The 20,434-nt window shown below is 38.1% G+C and overlaps 1 protein-coding gene across 1 annotated transcript in view; it reads left to right on the top strand.

The window, feature by feature from the left end:
* The window catches only part of CB5LP (cytochrome B5-like protein), a 107,934-nt gene extending 88,060 nt beyond the window's left edge, over window positions 1-19,874 (top strand). Inside the window, exons 3-5 of the mRNA XM_089419016.1 lie at window positions 18,890-18,967; window positions 19,182-19,273; window positions 19,383-19,874. Coding sequence (XP_089275142.1) covers window positions 18,890-18,967; window positions 19,182-19,273; window positions 19,383-19,449 — 237 coding nt within the window. The 3' untranslated portion in view covers window positions 19,450-19,874. The remainder of the gene's footprint in view (window positions 1-18,889; window positions 18,968-19,181; window positions 19,274-19,382) is intronic.
* The last annotated feature ends 560 nt before the right edge of the window (window positions 19,875-20,434 follow it).

Genomic DNA, 20,434 nt, shown 5'->3' with positions numbered 1-20,434 from the left:
ATCCGAGACCAGTTGATTGCTATAGGAGCGACACCGGATCAGGAGCTGATGGTGAGGACAACCCTGAATGCTGTCTCAGAAGACTGGGAAGTGTTTGTCTAGAGTATACTGGGCAGAGGGACACTTCCACCGTGGGACGAGATGTGGGCAGCTCTTCGCCAGGAAGAGATCAGACGATAGTCGAAGATAGGTAGTAGCAACAAGGGGATCAAAGTCAAGCAGGAGGAGGAAGATGTGGCCCTAGCATCTGAGGGAAAGCAGGAGAAGCGGAAGAAGAAAGATCTCTCCAAGATCAAGTGCTTCCACTGTGGGGAGCTGGGTCATTATGCGACCCAGTGTCCAAGGAAGAAGAGTAAGGGAGAGTCTTCCGAGACTAAGGCAGCGCCAACACAGGCAGAGAAGGAAGTTTTGATAGATGATGACTGTGCCATGAGTGCACACACGCCACTTGAGCGGAAGTGGGGAGACATCGAGTTGTAGTCAGGCAGATTACAGGCAATGAGGGGCAGGATCCTTGAGGTACCCAGCCTCTTGGATTATACCTTGTTACGGGAGCCCCGACGAGGAGTAGTAGGACTGGCTGGGTGGGTAGAGACAGATGTGGATGGGGCGGCAAAGAGAGCTACAGTGCAGAAGTCCCAAGACAGCGCAAGGCTAGCAGGTTGTAGCAGTGCGAGAGGCACAGGAGTGTTGCACCAATGCAGGACGACACAGAGAGGTGTGCAACAGTGCGAGATATCTTCAAAGTATCTTGTCAGATAGTGATTCTCGGTGATCATGGTGTTCTTCACATGCTTGATCTCTTTCTTCATTTGCTTCTTCTTAGATAGATAGGTCAACCATCTTATGCTTCTTGTGAGAGCACTTGTTCATTGCTCGCTTCCTGGACTAGTCAACATTTCTTCTTGCTTCTTAGTCAGCAATCTTATACTCCTTATGTGAGCATATTCTTTTGTTGACCTTCATTGCATTGTAGCACATGCCTTCGAGCATGTCCTTGGTGAAAGAGATTCTTTCATACTTGATCATGTTATGGAACTATTCCCATGACTCAATAATATACATATGATAACATGACTAAACTTTGATGCATACATACCTCATCTTGATTTTTCTTTGATCATCTTAGCTTCATTTGGTTGTCCTTGATGTGGCCCATCTTGCTTCATCTTAGCTTGCCTGCACATCATCCTTTTCTTGAGTCCCATGAATGGGACTTCCCAATGAGACTTTGCTTCTTATTCATGAATATTCTTTTGAAGATTCCATCATAGGATCTTGAAGACCCTTACCTTGCAAATGTTTCTTTCCTTTTGATGATGGAGGTTTTCTAAGATTCTTATTCATGATCAATTTTCTTTCATAGTGGATGAGATCCTATTCTAGGTATGCTTCTTCTATATGAATATCTTGAGCTATGTTCATTATGCTCCTATATTCTAGAAGATATTTCTAGCCATGCATTTTGTTCTCATTTATAGGTGCTACTTCTACATGAGTATCTAGAACTCTATGTACTACATGCTTCTAGATTCTAGAAGATGTTGTTGAAGAATGTAGGGCAATCAGGTGTAAAGTGATTCTTCTAGACTAGATAACAATTTGTGATGTCTTTTTACAATTTGTCTTTTGTTAGCTTAATCTTCTTCTTCTCTTATTAATGCATGTGTGTGTGCTTCATCAAACTGCTATCAAAACATAAAATAAGAACACAAGATGTTGGCTCTCTGCTGTTGAAGAAAAGGGTAACTAGGTTCGGTATTTGTCAATGTAATTTTGATCTTTGTACTCGTCAATAAAAAGAATAATTATTTTTATAATTAATATGAATGAGTTTCTTGCTCATTCCATAGGTCTAGGAAAGTCAAAGAGTCAAGATTATATTGAAGAGCTGTTCTTGAGCATTTATGTAATGTACATGGGTCCTCCAAAGAAGAAGTCTGCCTGCAAAAATGATGTGAAAGTCAGCCAAATCGGCCTATAGATGACAAGTCGACTTAGAGAATAAGTCACAACGATTCATCATGACATGTCGGCTTAAATATGTGGGTCAAACCACTATGAATAGGCGTGTGAACTCATAGTCAAAGTAAGAAAAAATTCGGATACATCTCTGAAACTTTGGAGGGCATTGTGGGTACAGGTATCTCGCATGAAGACAAGGTTACAGGGTTTCGATTGAAGAAGAACTTGATGATATTCGATGGGTATTATAGTAACATATACTCTTGACATGAAGATGATCTCACTACGATCTTAGCACTCTGTCTCGGTGAAGGAGGAAATACTTTATCTTGACATCCTTATGCAAATAATGTCTTGGCATTACCGTCTCCATCCCAACACTGTCTTGGCATTCTTGTCTTAACGCCATCACTGTCTTGGTCTCTTCATGGTATTCAACGCAGTCACTGTGAGATATGTTCTTGACATACTCGTGGATGAAGAGATACTATGAGGTATATTCTCGGCATACAAAACACAGTCATATATTCTCGGCATACAAATGTAGTCATATATTCTCGGGATACAAATACAGTCATATATACTCGGCATACAAACGTAGTATATTCTCGTGATACAAACACATTCATTGTGAGATATATTCTCAACATACTTGCAGATGTAGTCAGCCATTATCTCTACATACAATGATGATAATCATGATTTTGAAGAAGATAAGGTGAATATCTCAGTAATGAAGCAACGACCATGAACTAGTTGAAGATTTCATTGAAGGAACAATAGTGTCACAACAGTAATGAAGATCTCAGTGGCATAGTAAAGATAGCTTCAATATTATAGCAATGATGATGACCTCAGCAGTGTCAAAGAAGAGGATTGGTGTCTTGGTCTTGGAGTAGCTGAATAGGTCAAGGGTCATGGTCTTGGTGTTCGTCAATAGGAATCTCTATAAGAATAATTTTGTGCGGGTTTTCCTCTCCAGGAGGGAGAGGTTTTGGCCCTGGCAGAATGCCATATCTTGTGCTCTTGTCTCTTTGCTTTAATAGCTATTTGTTGAAGCAAGAAATACACACACTAATGATAATAAGCAAAAGATTGTGCTAATAATCTAAAGACAAAATGCCTCACAAATAGTTATCATGTAAGAAGAATCTCATTAACTCCTTGCCCTAGATTCTTCAACATGGTATCAAAGGTATGGTTACAGTCAAAGGAAGGGAAAAAAAGAGACATTTCAAGGACCAAGTTTCTAGCAGAGCATCAAAGTAAGTTGAAAGGATATGAAGATCAAACCCTAACAATCTACAACATCAAGAACTTGTGTCTCCACAATCATCATCGAAAGGCCACCAAGACTCTCATCAGAATGTCTACAAATCAAGATAGCTCAAAGGATTTCAAATTGAAGATCACATCAGCTTGGAGAAAGTTGAAACCCTAGCAACAATCCTAATCCACACTACGAAAGAAGATCATCTGATGGAGCAACGAATCATCCCCATGAGAAGGAGCAACCTCTCTATTGAGGAAAGGCTTTCTCATTTGAAAGAAGATCATCCAAGAAAAATCCCTCATACATCTTCATCAACATGATCAAGGTGAAGATTTTGTCTTCACAAATCAAGTAAGTACTTTTCATCAATCAATTTAGTAAATGACTTCATGATTGCAAGGAGACCTACAGGTTGATGAGTCATCAAAAGTCCTTGCATAGAATAAGGAGGATTGTCATAATCCTCATAGAAAAGAAAAGTCATTGATATGGAAGTGTCTCTGAAGGTCAAGTGTTGTTTGAATGCAACAAGAGACTCATAGGACTTGTATGAAATCACTTAAAGGTCCTCTCATGCCTATGTAGCAGAAGAGGAGACATAAAGAGAGATATATGAAATGTTAGAAGATATACTCTCTAAAATTGTAGTAAAGAAGGTCACATCACTTAGACCTACACAAAAATAAAGGTATCAAAGAATGAAGGAATATCTTCATGAGATCTCAATTGAGAGATTTGGGAAAGATGAGAAGAAGGTAGTCATCATTGATAAGCAAGGTAACAAATGTCAACAAACAAGAAGGTTACCTCATTCGGCAATTTGTGGTCTCTATGCTAGATAGAGAAAGACAAGTTGCAATCTATAGGATAAAGGATTTCAACCATGTGCAGAAAGGAAAAGCAAGGTTGGTCCTCAAGTAAGGCAAAAATTAGTATAGTGAAATATTCAATGCTATAGAAAGATTTTGGAAGCTCATACCACTGAAAGACGGAGGAAGCTAAAGAAAAGGGCCAAGGAAAGAGGGAGCATCAAATCTCTCCTATGAGTAAGATAGTATCCCTCACAAAAGGGTCCTATCATAAGCTCCTAAATCTTGTGTTATAAGATATGACAATGATAATAAGATGCATCATGGCATCATGAAAGCATTAGAAACAAGAGATTGTGACATCACCATAGGAATCATGAAGGACAAAATCCATGGCAGACAAACATGTAGGATATATAGCTCTTGGGAACCTCAGTGGACATTGAAAAAAATAAAGGAGTCATCTAAGGCTCATCATACATCAAGTAAAAAAGGAAACATCTGCTAGTTGGGGATATACAAGATCCTCAAAAATTCTCTGATAGGATCCTCATCATAGGGTTCACTAATCTAGAGAGGAAGCAAGTGTTTCAACAAGAACTCCAACTTATGGAATCCATGAGATAATGGTGTGATGACATGAAGCAGATCAAAGGATTGAAGATCTCTTCAATCAAGGAAGTTGCTGGAAGAAGCCTATATGACCTAAAGGTAAAATGAGGTATGTATGCGTGTATTAATTTTATAATGTCATGTCGTTTGGTTGCAGGTAATATAGATCATCATTTCTATCTTAAGAAGCATGATCAAGATAAAAGGATCTCCTCCTCTGAAAAGATGCAGAAAGGCATAAGTCACACTAGATGAAATCAACATAATATGTCCTCATATGAAGTATGAGGTGGTTGACTATAATTAAGAAACTCTGATTGAAAGATCCTGGGAATGGAATGTGTGAGGAAGGAAGAGATCGATATGCAACCCTGATGAAGGCAATCAACATCCAAAAGATCAAGAAGACTTGACTAGGAAATCTCCCGGAGAGATATGAAGACTCTGATAATGAAGACCCTTGACAATGGATATCTTTGGGAGGTGTGTCAACATGTATGCAGGACGTTGATACCTACAGGAAGATGTCATGATGAAGAGCCATCTCGTAAGGTATGATTTGATTTAATATGATGTTTTGATTTCTTGAATAATATCTGGATGAGTTCATGTAGGGCTACTAGAACAAGACTTGTAAGTACAAGTACAACCAACATTCATGCGATGGATGGAAACTCCTGAAAGAAGCATGGAGAGAAAAGAAGTAGCCATATGAATAAAGTTCCAGATGTATGCCAAGAAGGCCACTTTCCTTGAAGAAAGGAATGACATGATGAAATAAGAAGGAAAGTGATCGATGGTCGTTATCCTACAAGGAAGAAGCTCAACTAAATTTCATGACATCAAGGAGAAGAAGTTAATCAAGCAGTTGAAGAACCCACGAAGAAGAAGCTGCTTATATATAAAAGAGTCCCTAGCTAAGAGGGAGCTCTGATAGGTCCCTGATCAAGAGGGACTTTGAATTAGATCACCCCTGATTACAAAGGAGTGACAATTGTGTTTTTCCATGTCATGTGTCATGCACTAGACCAAGACTAACAACTGTAAGTCTAGATGAAGGCCATGAATGGAAATGTAGACACATGATAGACACATTGTTCTTGTCTTCACTTGGGAAGAAAGAATGGAGGGTTGGGTAATCATCTAGCATCCGATACTCTTTGAGGATGTGTAGGGCATCCAAGGTAAGAGTAGGCAAGAGGACCGATATTCTTTGAGCATTGGGAACCCAAGATAAGGATAGACCTAGAAGGTGAAGCGAACAAAGTTCCTTCTATAAATTAATTACTCCAAAAGACTTGGAATATCAAGATATCCATGAGGATACAAACATTATATTAAATGTGTGAATAATAATAAGAATGAATTATCACAATGAGAACGAGAGGCTTGCTTATATATTAAGCAAGTGTCTCTTCATGAAGAGTCATGTCTCATTTAGACATGCCTCTTCAACTTAACTACTGATTATTATTAACTAATTATTATTACAATTATCCTTGTTACTTATATTTATATTATTTATATATTTTATTCGTAACATTGCCTCTTTCTTCAAAAATCTTTGTCCTCAAAGCTTGTCAATGAAAAAGGCTTGATCTCTTTTTCGGCTTCGAACGTCTTTCTCTCTCGGAATAGTCATCCTCGTCGATACAAGTCGATATGATCTTCTTAGTGACAAACAAAATTGTCGAACTGAGAAGGGATTAGACCATCCCAGATTAATCTTCTGTATAGTATTCTGATCACTGGAATTTTGTAACGACTTGTTAGCATAAGACTGGATTGATATTACATGATTATTCTCTGGAACATCAGTTTGTTGTTTCTGCTCTGAATGGTACATATACGTAGCGTGGCTGATTTGTCTATCCTCGTGATTCGTATGCCGATAGGGAACCTTTTTGGTTTGATTTTTCCTTATTGGGCATGTGGCAATTTTTATATATATATTTTTTTCTGGCGAAGATGTTGTTGAGTTGGTTATGGAACATTCACTTGGGATGTTCATCGTTTGAACTGCAACATCTAAGTGTTGTTTCTTCAACTGATTTGTCTTCTTGAGTTGTCATATTCACTGGATCGGTATTTGTTGTTTTGTCATCAACTTGAATTCCTACACTTGATGCTTCTTTCTCGATAAGTTGTTGTACCTTGTTTCCTAATGACTTCTTATCCTTCTTAAGTTTCTTAATTTGCATCAATAATTTTTCGTTATGGTTTTTAAATCGAGAAATTTCTTCATTTTTGACAACAGTGATTTTGTCAATTTCACTTTGCATATTTTGTAATACTTTTTTTCCTTCTTGAGACATTACTTTTGAAATATCCGATATATCTTCTGGCATTACTGAATTAGGTTTCAGTGTAACATCTTGGAGTGTTATTTTCTTCTTCTTGTAAGAAAATGTTAAAAACTTTTTCTTAGTATTTAGAATAAAGGAACCTAGAGTTTCCATCCATGGTGATCCCAAAACAATGTCACTATCGTTAAAACATAAGGTTTTCACGGTGAATTGTGAGGTAAAAGTATAATCTCCAATATTTAGGTGTAGATTGCTTATGTCGTATTGTTTGTTACATGTGCCAAAAATATTTGTTTCAACTATATTTGATTCAAGAATCACCAATTGGTTAGCACATTTAGGACTAATATAATTACTTGTTTTAGCAAGACTGATAGAGATTATGATATCTCTTCCTGTGAGCGATCCTTTGATTTTAAATAATGTATCAACACATTTACCAAAGGTTTCAGGAAACCTTTCATTACTAGTCTCCATTTTTGCTTCTTAAATATTAAATACTTTTTTAAATCACTTTTTTTTTTTTAATTTACTTCTCTTTTTTTTTTCACCTTTTTAATAATTTTTTTTTCTATATATATATATATTATTATTATTATTTTTTAATAATAATAATATTTTTTTTTTTATTATATATATATTTTTTTTATATAACTTTTTTTTTTAATAAATTTACTTTTTACTATTTTTATACGGCTCACTTTTTACTATTTTAATATTAGTTATTCTCAAATCAAATTTTGATTACTCCCACTTCAATTATAATGTTGCTGTCCACTTACCAAGAGATTCTCATGGACTTTTTCTTTAAACTAATGTTGTAGTCGACTTACCAATTTTTTTGGATGGTCACGACTTTTAATTAGAATAGTGGCGGCGGTTTGATTCAGGTATAACTGACTACGGGAACTGGAGACAGTCGGGCAATGAAGACGATTGCAGAGACTTCAGACAATGGTTTGTAGCTGAGTTCAACGCTGGTGGTGGCTGCGGCTTGGACCGATTTAAGAGACAATTGAGTGCGGTTGGGCGCACTGAGCTTGAGGTACGCGGAGGTGTTGTCCAGGCAGCGTAGACGGGGATGTCGCACAAGTTTGTGGACGCAGGTTGTGAGGGTGGTGAGCGTGGACGCAGGCTGGAGCAGTAGCAGGGGCATGAACAAAGTTTTTCGCTGCTGTTGTCGAGCTGTGGTGATGGGTTCGAGGGGGACAAGGGCGGTAACAGAGAACGTTGGCGGCTCGATGTTGGCAAACTACTACAACAACGAACGATGGATGAAGTGGTAGTTTAGCGTGGAGAAGTGGTTGCAAATGGGTCGGGGCTCCGATGGCTGTGCGGTGAAGGATGCGGGCCGCAGACAGGGGCTGAACGCAGTGGGGACTGGTAGACATCGCGTGTGGAGTCAATAATCTGATGGCAGAAGAGCGGCCAAGTCGAAGGTCAAGGAACGAACGCTGGTTGCAGCTAAGTCGTGCAACAGTGGGATTCCGGTGGCTCAACACTTGTTCAGACTGCGGCTACAACAATTATTCGGGTGGTGGCACTAGGTTAAGATTCGTGGTTGTTGCCACTTTTTTATTTTCAATTATATAATATAATTTTTTTTTGAATCTTTTAAATGGTCAAAGGCCTGATAGTAGTATGGAGAATCTCCAGACACTGGTAGCGAAACGCTTTGATGGCAACGATGTTGACGATTTTCGATGGTCAAAGACCTAGATCAGAGAGCGAGCTCTATGCAGCGGTGAAGCAGTCAAAGAATCGAACTGCTCTGATACCAAATGAAGCAAACAAAGTTCCTTCTATAAATTAATTACTCCAAAAGACTTGGAATATCAAGATATCCATGAGGATACAAACATTATATTAAATGTGTGAATAATATTAAGAATGAATTATTACAATGAGAACAAGAAGCTTGCTTATATATCAAGCAAGTGTCTCTTCATGAAGAGTCATGTCTCATTTAGACATGCCTCTTCAACCTAACTACTGATTATTATTAACTAATTATTATTACAATTATCCTTGTTACTTATATTTATATTATTTATATATTTTATTCGTAACAGAAGGTCATAATCAGTGAACACTCAGGTGGGTATGTACCTTGAGTGACAATGATGAAGGTGTCTATAAATCATTGGTCTCGCTAGCATTGTAGCTCATGGTCTCATGGAGAGATGGAGTTGTTAGTCAAGGCCTTGCACTATGACAATGATGATGCTATACAGATGGGATTACCAATCCGATTCTTTATGAGAAATTCCCCAGATTGAGAATAATCAAGTACCATTGTAAATACCTCCCTAGTTAAGAGGGAGTGTTGAAGAAAAGGGTAACTAGGTTCGGTATTTGTCAATGTAATTTTGATCTTTGTACTTGTCAAGAAAAAGAATTATTATTTTTATAATTAATATGAATGAGTTTCTTGCTCATTCCATAGGTCTAGGAAAGTCAAAGGGTCAAGATTATATTGAAGAGCTCTTCTTGAGCATTTATGTAATTTACATGGGTCAACCTAGTATCAATTAGCCCTCCAAGACAAGCTCCATCCTCCAACGAAGAAGTCTGCCTGCAAAAACGATGTGAAAGTCAGCCAAGTCGGCCTATAGATGACAAGTCGGCTCAGAGAATAAGTCACAATGATTCATCATGACATGTTGGCTTAAATAGGTGGGTCAAACCACTATGAATAGGCGTGTGAACTCAGAATCAAAGTAAGAAAAAATTCAGATACATCTCTGAAACTTAGGAGGACACTGTGGGTACAAGTATCTCGCATGAAGACAAGGTTACAGGGTTTCGATTGAAGAAGAACTCGATGATATTCGATGGGTATTATAGTAACATATACTCTTGACATGAAGATAATCTCACTACGATCTCAGCACTCTGTCTCGGTGAAGGAGGAAATACTTTGTCTCGACATCCTTATGCAAATAATGTCTCGGCATTACCGTCTCCATGCCAACACTGTCTTGGCATTCCTGTCTTAACGCCATCACTGTCTCGGTCTCTTCATGGTATTCAACGCAGTCACTGTGAGATATGTTCTTGACATACTCGTGGATGAAGAGATATTGTGAGGTATATTCTTGGCATACAAACGCAGTCATACAAATGCAGTCATATATTCTCGGGATACAAACACAGTGATATATACTCGACATACAAACGCAGATATATTCTCGTGATACAAACATAGTCATTGTGAGATATATTCTCAACATACTTGCAGATGCAGTCAGTGATTATCTCTACATAGTGACAATGATGATAATCATGATTCTGAAGAAGATAAGGTGAATATCTCAGTAATGAAGCATCAACCATGAACTAGTTGAAGATTTCATTGAAGGAACAGTAGTGTGACAACAATAATGAAGATCTCAGTGGCATAGCAAAGATAGCTTCAGTATTACAGCAATGATGATGACCTCAGCAGTGTCAAAGAAGAGGATTGGTGTCTTGGTCTTGGAGTAGCTGAATAGGTCAAGGGTCATGGTCTTGGTGTTCGTCAATAGGAATCTCTATAAGAAGAATTTTGTGTGGTTTTTCCTCTCCAAGAGGGAGAGGTTTTGGCCCTGGTAGAATGCCATATCTTGTGCTCTTGACTCTTTACTTTGATAGCTATTTGTTGAAGTAAGAAATACACACACTAATGATAATAAGCAAAAGATTGTGCTAATAATCTAAAGACAAAATGCCTCACAAATAGTTATCATGTAAGAAGAATCTCATTAACTCCCTTCCCTAGATTCTTCAACATCTACCAAGGCCAAAACCTCTCTTCTCTTGAGAGGAAAACCCTTCGGTAATTTTTCTCTTATTGAAGCTTCTTTCTTGATCAATGCCAAACCCTAGACTCTTGACTAGAATATCCTCCAAGCACAAGTCAAGTCCTTCCTTTTTATTTGCACTATGTTTCCTCGACACTTTGTCTACCTCCTTTCGGCACTTCGTTACCCGACACTTTGTCCTTCTTCCGACACTTCGTTCTTCCTTCTACTGTAAGTAGATCTTCTAGAAGAGATACTTTTACTTCGTGATATCCTTCACCTAAGGATACTCATTCCTTCTCTTTGATCATCTGAGTTCTTTCTTGATGTATGGTGATAGGCTTAGTGTGACAACAATGTAGCCCTAATTCTCGCACGTGTGAGAGGTACCCTAGAGAATTAGGGTCCTTTTCCTTCGCTAGAGAGATAGGCTTCTTCGCTTGACTTGGGAGGCCTTGTAGGCCTAGTTTCAAACCCAACCAACACTAATTCATGAACTGTTTGATCTTGCTGTCATATCTGTAGACTTACCCTCCTCTTCTTCGCACGTGTCACTGTTTCTAGCCCTAGAAACAGTCCTCTTCACTTCGGCCTTATTCCTCCTTTCTTTGCATGTCTTGGAGACCCTTTAGACTAGGTTCCCTTCTCTTTTTCGGCTACTTCTCTATGCTGATTTAAGAGATATTTCAGTGCGTTATAATAGAGTGGACAACCTCTATATATAGAGGACCGTCCCTTCCTTTAGGCCGACTAGAAGGCCGACTTGCTGTCTTGCTTTGGATGGCTTCTTTGGTGGTGTCATATGCTTGAAGGAGACTCTTTGATGGTGCCTTTGCATAGGAGGGGACTTGACTTTGCTTGGAGGTGACTTCCTTGACACTTATACAATGTAACATACCCTTAAGGTCTTTAACATAATTCTTTTGACCTTTTGATTTACCTATAGCACTTTAACATGTGCTAGACCGACTTCAATGAGCAAGAAACTCATTAACATATATTATAAAAATAATCTTCTTTTTTCTTGAATAAATACAAATATCAAAAGTACATTTATGAAAACCAAACCTAGTTACATTTCCTTCAACACTCCCTATTAACTAGGGAGGTATTCATACAATATTACAAGGTGTTTGGCTATGTTTCAATCTTGAAGAATTCACATAAGAGAAACCGGATTTGTAATCCATCTGTTATAGCATCATATCAATTAGCATTGTCATAGTGCAAGGCCTTGACTAACAGCTCCATCTCTTCATGAGATCATGAGCTACAATGTTGGCGAGACTAATGATTTATATACACCTTCATCATTGTCTCTCAAGGTACATACCCACCCGGGTGTTCTCTGAGTATGACCTTCTAGGACTATTCTTATCTTGGGTTCCCATCCCTCAAAGAATATCGGTCCTCTTGCCTACTCGTCTTGGATGCCCTACACATCTTCAAAGAGTATCAGATGCCAGATGATTACCTAATCCTCCCATTCTTTCTTCCCAAGTGAAGACAAGAATGTTGTGTTTATCTTGTGTCTACATTTCCATTCATGGCCTTCATCTAGACTTACGACTGTTAGTCCTGGTCTAGTGCATGACCCATGAAATGGAAAAACACAATTGTCACTCCTTTGTAATCAGGGGTGATCCAAAACTCCTTCTTGATTGGGGACTTGTCAGAGCTCCCTCTTAACTAGGGACTCTTTCATTCATCAACAACTTCTTCTTCGTGGGTCCTTCAGCTACTTGATCTCTTTCCTTTTTGTGATGTCATGAAGTCTTTGTTCTAACTTCTTCTAGGTAGGGCACCATCCATCGATCACTTTCCTTCCTGGTTTGTCATGTCATTGCTTCCTTCGTGGAAAGTGGCTTTCTTGTCATACATCAGGTTTTCTTGTCATCTAGCTACTCCTTTGTCATCTGTCCATGCTTCGGAATACACTTCTCATGGATGCTTCATCGTACTTACTTGTTTACATGCTTTGACCTAGTAGCCCATCATGACTTCATCCTGATATTGCTTCAACATTGCTTTTTCGTTTATTGGATGGCTTCTTCATTACAGCATCTCTGTACAGTAGAATCAATTATCTGCATCTTTCATATCTCCAAGATCTTCATAGGTGTCAAGGGTCCTTCCTTCTTTTGTTAGATTTGTCCTGCCTTCTTTCGGGAGATATCTTCAAAGTATTTTTGTTAGATAGTGATTCTCGGTGATCATGGTGTTCTTCACATGCTTTATCTCTTTCTTTATTTGCTTCTCTTTGGATAAATTGGTCAACCACCTTATTCTCCTTGAGAGCACTTCTTCATTGCTTGCTTCATGGACTAGTCAACATTCCTTCTTGCTTCTTAGTTAGCAACCTTATACTCCTTATGTGAGCATATTCTTTTGTTGACCTTCATTGCATTGTAGTACATGCCTTCGAGCATGTCCTTGGTGAAAGAGATTCTTTCATACTTGATCATGTTATAGAACTATTCCCATGACTCAATAATATACATATGATAACATGACTAAACTTTGATGCATACATACCTCATCTTGATTCTTCTTTGATCATCTTAGCTTCATTTGGTTGTCCTTGGTGTGGCCCTTCTTGCTTCATCTTAGCTTTCCTGCATATCATCCTTTTCTTGAATCCCATGAATGGGATTCCCAATGAGACATCTTCTTTGGTTCATGAACCTTCTTTTGAAGATTCCATCATAGGATCTTAAAGATCCTTGCCTTGCAAATATTTCTTTTCTTTTGATGATGGAGGTCTTCTAAGATTCTTAATCGTGATCATTTTTCTTTCATCATGGATGAGGTCCTATACTAGGTATGCTCCTTCTACATGAATATCTTGAGCTATATCTACCATGCTCCTATATTCTAGAAGATATTTCTAACCATGCATTTTGTTCTCATTATAAATGCTACTTCTTCATGAGTATCTAGAACTCTATGTACTTCATGCTTCTAGATTCTAGAAGATGTTTCTAGCCATGCAATTTTTATTTTATTCCTACATGCTCCTATCCTACTCAAAACCTTGAAAGAAGACTTGAAGTAAAGAGTTTGACTTAGTCATAGTAGAGATCCGGAGGATCTTCCTTCTTTTGCTTCTTTTCTTCTTCTTTCACCTCTTGAGTCATGTGAGCTTCTTCCCTCTTTCTTTTGTTGTTGTTGTCCTTCTTAAGCTTAGGACAATTCCTTTTGTAGTGTCCATATTCTTGGCATCCATAGCATTGGATTTTGGACATGTCTTTGTTGTTTGTTCTTTGTGGACCAAATTTGCCAAATTTTCCCTTTCTCTTGGCCATGGTAGCAAATGCTTGCTCCTTTGATCCCACATCTTCCTTTGCTTTAAGTCTGGTTTCCTCTGTCTTGCATAGAGACCACATTTCATTGAGTGTGGTTGCTTCCTTCTTGGCATATATGCTTGATGTGAAGTTGCCCCAATCCTCAATTTTAAGTAACAATGGTATGTTCTATGCTTAAGAGCAATTTACTTCAATTTCTTTATTAGCCCAATATCAATATCCAGTTTAGCAATCACATCAGCATGATAGTAAAATGCAGATAGAACATCAACATAAACAGTAGAAGACAAGTGTAGTGTCCTATCTAGGGTGCTAGACTAGGCTATATTTATTATCGACTAGGATGCGTAGACTTAGAGGCATGCGTCTAAAGTATATAGACATAAAGGATTATTAGCTAAGTGGTTATGATGGTAGGTCACAGGACTTCTTTACGGAAGACTGAGGTATGTTACCTATCACCCAAACACTTAGGTCACTCAGTTAATCTACCTAATTACCACACTGTCACTCAATTCATTTATCAAATTAAAACACTGTGTATCACTTCAAACCAAGATTTCAATCTCCTTACAGAGACACCATACACGAAACCCCTGTTTAACAAATACTCAGCATTCACTAATATTCATGCAAGCTAAAGACATCTGGAAATTATAAACATACTTTGAAATGAAAGCAGAGTTCATAACATTGCTTTAGAGGACAACAGAGGATCGAATCCCTTACAGGATACGATTCATGATCCCAGTGATGAACTGTTCAAGCGATCTCATAAACATAAACCATACGCATTCGATTGAAATCAACAACCAATTCTAATTACTGTGCATGTCATGTAATACCCTAAGTTGCAAATGAAAAGGAAATAACAGTATACCAGTTTAACGCAGGGCCCGTCCGCATTCCAGAGGTATACTGGACTGTGTTCAACCGATTATCAAATCAACGCAACAAGACAAAGATCGTAGCTGTAACTGTGTTCTTGATATTAAGTTCAAACTCCGTTTCAAACGATACAACGATTACCAAAACATTGATTACACAGGACTGTATTTACATATGTTTTTACAACCCTTACATTTCGAAAACGAATGTACATTCATGATATGGCTGTTGCCGCTTTTATCATGTCGAGATTTTTAAAATGTTTCTATCCTAAACTGATTTCAAAAAGGAACAAAACTAAATCAATTTAGAATGCTTTGCTGTTGCTGCCTTTGTCGCCAACATGTTATACTTTGACCACTGTTGACTGCGCATGTAGGAGGGTCGATTCTGCTGTAGGATAGGTATTCGTCCATGCTTGGACATTCTACTTTTCATCCCTACCCTTCGTTCTAGCCCAGCTGTCATGCCACATGTCAAACAATGAACCAATTACAGGATGTTGGAACTTCCTGTAGCCATTTTACCAAAAATCCCTAATTCTTTAACATAAAACTCCTAAATCAATTTCAATGCATTTTAATAACTATAGGACTATTAACTAATCAATTTCCAAGGGTTCTAAGAGATATATGATGGAAAGAAGTAGGCAAATGATATGTTTTAGGAGGAAAAAGGAGGTCATAGGATGGTACCAACAACAAGCCAAGACAAGAGGACACAAGATGTGGCACTAGTCAGGGACAGACCCCAATGTGGGGAAACCCTTGATCAATTCTTCTTATATTCTTCAATAGTTCAACAGAGAGAGAGAGAGATAGTACAAATTTACGAATCTGATAATTTATGACAGCAACAAAAAATCCATAACCAAAAAAGTCAACACTAATCAAACAGGGCATAATTCTTCCTCTAAGCAGCTCGGTCAAACCCAGTCAACTTCGGCCTCCAACAACAAGCCCAAACAACCCAAAACAGTTCGAAAAAGTCCAGTCAAAAGCTGGTCAACGAAAGTCAAACTACAGCCAGCCCTAGGGTAGCCAACGCTGGTCAAATGAGAGGTCAAATCACCTCGATTTCAGTGCCCATACTGTGGCCTGCCAAGGAGAAGTTCCTCACCCAAATCCGCAGTCAAGAGGAGGTCAACGCTGGTCAACGTAGCCCAAGAAGCAGCCTCTGAAATTCGGTCAAACTAGTCAAACAGATCCTCCTTCCTTCACACGTGTGAGAGACAACTGCCATATTTGCGTACCCAATCAAGTGAGGAGAGAGAGATGTGTGAAGATGAGATGATGATAAAATGACTTGAGGTCTCCTCCTTTTATATGCAATGTTGAGGATGAGCTTGGGGTTTGAATGCTTGTTTTGCTCGCTGGCCGACCTTGACAATTTGTCCATTATATAAACAAATTCATATCTTCATTTGTACATGTCGGAATCGAATGATCTTTAGATCAATCCTACACCTCCCGGAGAGAAGAATCCAAGAAAAATATCAACTGTCATAAATAAGATGACCCATGTGGAGTTTGGCCCTAGTTGCCAATTTTAACATTACTACAGTGGTCATTTCTCTGTCAGACGTGACTTCCCCAAGCTCTTGAAGTTGATCTCTCATCTCAAAGATGTTCATGAAGTAGGGAGCTATTCCTTCCTTTGATATCTTCATTTTGTACAATTCATTTCTTAGAGATATCACTTCTCCGACTATGGATACCGAGAATAACTCTAGTTGCTTATCATAAATTTCTTTTGATGTTTCAAATTTGGAGACATAAGGAATGAGAGAGTCCTTGATAGATTCTATTAGAATCCTTTGAGCTCTTGTCTCATCCTTATTATACTTGGCTAAGGCTTGAGTTTGTTCCTTAGCAGGGATAGTGATATTCCCTTTGACATGTTCTAGAAGTTCATTCTCCTTGAGAAGTAAATTAGTCCTCTTCTTCCATGCAAGAAAGTTATTGGTACCTACCAATTTGTTGCTTTCCTTGCAAAAAGGCATTGATGTATATTCAGAAGGGGACACATACTTGATAGGTTTTGAGATGTAATGGATTTGCTTCCTCCTTGAAGGCTTGATGGTTTGCCTTCCTAGGATCTTGATGTTCTTCAAGTTGTCTTCTCCAAGTGGACTTGCTTGATGAAGAGATTTGCTTGGTAACTTGTAGATGATGTAGGTCCCTTTTTGATATGCTCTTCTTGTAGGTGCCTTTGTGTAAGGCTCTTCTTCTCTTTGAGTAGATTTGGCTTGATGCTTCAACTTTTGTAGATGTCTTTCCTTGATGAGTGTTCTTGAGATGCCCTTTCCTTGATGTGTCACATTAGCTCTGAAACCATGTTGAAGAATCTAGGGCAATTAGGTGTAGAGTGATTCTTCGAGACTAGATAACAATTTGTGAAGTCTTTTTACAATTTGTCTTTTGTTAGCTTAATCTTCTTCTTCTCTTATTAATGCATGTGTGCGTGCTTCATCAAACTGCTATCAAAACATAAAACAAGAACACAAGATGTTGGCTCTCTGCCAGGGCCAAAACCTCTCTTCTCTTGAGAGGAAAACCCTTCGGTAAGTTTTCTCTTATTGAAACTTCTTTCTTGATCAATGCCAAACCCTAGACTCTTGACTAGAAGATCCTCCAAGCACAAGTCAAGTCCTTCCTTTTCTTTGCACTATGTTTCCCCAGCACTTTGTCTACCTCCTTCCGGCACTTCGTTCCCCAGCACTTCGTCCTTCTTCCGACACTTCGTTCTTCCTTCCACTGTAAGTAGATCTTCTAGAAGAGATACTTTTACTTAGTGATATCCTTCACCTAAGGATACTCATTCCTTCTCTTGATCATCCAAGTTCCTTCTTGATGTATGGTGGTAGGCTTAGTGTGACAGCACTGCAGCCCTAATTCTCGCACATGTGAGAGGTACCCTAGAGAATTAGGGTCCTTTTCCTTCGCTAGAGAGATAGGCTTCTTCGCTTGACTTGGGAGGCCTTGTAGGCCTAGTTTCAAACCCAACCAACACTAATTCATGAACTGTTTGATCCTGCTGTCATACCCGCAGACTTACCCTCCTCTTCTTTGCACGTGTGACTGTTTCTAGCCCTAGAAACAGTCCTCTTCACTTCGGCCTTCTTCCTCCTTCCTTCGCTTGTCTTGGAGACCCTTTAGACTAGGCTTTCCCTTCTCTTTTTCAGCTACTTCCCTTCGCTGATTTCAGAGATATTTCAGTGCGTTATAGTGGAGTGGACAGCCTCTATATATAGAGGACTGTCCCTCCTTTTAGGCCGACTAGAAGGCCGACTTGAGGACAGTCTGCAGGCTGACTTGTTATGCTTGCTTCGGATGGCTTCTTTGGTGGTGTCACATGCTTGGAGGAGACTCTTTGATGGTGCCTTTGCATAGGAGGGGACTTGACTTTGCTTGGAGGTGACTTCCTTGACACTTATACAATGTAACATACCCTTAAGGTCTTTAACATAATTCTTTTGACCTTTTGATTTACCTATAGCACTTTAACATGTGCTAGACCTACTTCAATGAGCAAGAAACTCATTGGCATATATTATAAAAGTAATATTTTTTTTCTTGAATAAATACAAATATCGAAAGTACATTTATGAAGACCGAACCTAGTCACATTTCCTTCAACAAAAACTGCAAGAAAAGTTCAGCAGTGAAACTAATGTTGCAGGCAATGAAACTTAGTTTATTGTATTAATTTCTTATCTGTACCAAAGAACTTTATGCAATACATTTTTTGATTAGGGACTTAATCAGAAGAACATCTAGACTTGATAATTTCTAAAAGCCATAATCATGCTCATTTTTGGGATTTGTTTCAAGTTTCAACAAAAATTTGTACATTTCAGCACGGCTGTAATTATTAGGTATATAAACAGAGGCCGGTTTCTTTAATGTATCATATTTTTGTCTGTGATCTCAAATATTTTGATTGGCAGACTCAGAAGGCTTATGGTAAATCTGAAGTTGCTCAACACAACAAAAGGACTGATTGTTGGATCGTAATAAAGAACAAGGTTCGTCATGTGCCTTAAAAGTTAAATAGTGCATAAAATTTGTGTGTATTTGCTCTGTTTTGTAAACAATGCCTGTGTCAAACAATGTTGAAGTCAAGTGCTTTCGGACACTCAAAATTCACCCAATTTTGACAGTCCTCAGTAGATTATTTTTCACTATATTGTTGTTGTACCTTGTATTGCTTTTTCTTTAGCTGAGATATATAAAATGCAGGTATATGATGTAACGTCCTATGTAGATGAACATCCAGGTGGTGATGCAATACTAGCTCATGCCGGGGATGACTCTACTGAAGGTTTTTATGGGTCAGTGTAATTCCTAAAGCTCTTCATATATTTGAATAGCCTCAAGTAATTGTTCAATGCTGAATCTCATTAATCTTTTATGATGGCATTTTTTCCTTTTATTTTGCAGCCCACAACATGCTTCAAGGGTGTTTGATATGGTGGATGAATTTTATTTGGGAGAGTTGAAGCACTAATACAAATAAAAACTTTTGCCATCATCTTTAGCTTTTATCAACAGAAAAATCCTTTGTGTCATATCAAATCAAATAACAAGCTGATGGAGTCAGTAAGATTGTATGCTTGATGTAAAAATTCGAACGCTTGTGTTGTAGGTGAAGAGTGACAAGCATTCAGTTCTAGGATGATTGGCAACCTTTTCCACTTATGAAAAGTGAAATATGCAGCATAACTTTCTGATTGGGATAAAACAACAAACAAAAGTTTTTATATCTATTGACACTGCAGTTAGGAGAGGTGAAAATTGGCTTATTTAGAAGGAATTTTTATTGAGGGAATTCCCCAAGTTGTCTTAAAATTCATGTTTCGAACACCACAGCTATATGTAAGACTTTGCGAGCAATTAATTTTGCTCAATATAGCTATATTTTATCATTTATAAGGCTCTCTTCTCCATTTTAGTGCGATACATATGATTCCAGATCTACACTTCACATACTGCTAACTTTATTTCAATTGGGAGCATTAATGTGAATCCTTTTTATCAAAAGATTATTAATGTGTAGCATTTTCTGCTAGATGAAACTTATGTTTTGTGCCTTTAGCTTGAAGGGTTTTCTGAAACTAAAATGATTGCCAGATATATGAGCTAAAAAAAACATAAAATAGATTTTCTTCATGATATACAGCAAAGAGTGATATAAGAGGAGTACATTGCAAATGACTAAAATCTGACTTTTGTATTTTTTAAGTAAAAAACGAGAGCCTTGAGCATCAAAGTATCTGCCTCTGGGTTGAAGGTACGCAAGCTGTGAAGATGTGTAGGTTGAAAAAAAAAATTGCCAGTCACTCCCTTAAAATCCAACTAGTGAAGATTAAATCCACAATTGCATTCTTTTTTTTCATGTCTGGCTTCGAGTACCAAAAACAGGTATGCAGTATAAAATTACAAATACAGTATGCTTAATTCACAAAGATTGATTGGATTACTGTTATAGTATA

This window comes from Pinus tabuliformis, chromosome 3_2 (genome assembly GCF_031772625.1).
Source record: "Pinus tabuliformis cultivar Carrire ecotype Pingquan chromosome 3_2, CPIR1, whole genome shotgun sequence".
Lineage (NCBI taxonomy): Eukaryota > Viridiplantae > Streptophyta > Pinopsida > Pinales > Pinaceae > Pinus > Pinus tabuliformis.
The sequence above is the reverse complement of the archived record's forward strand: the minus strand, read 5'-3'. Positions and strand labels throughout refer to the sequence as shown.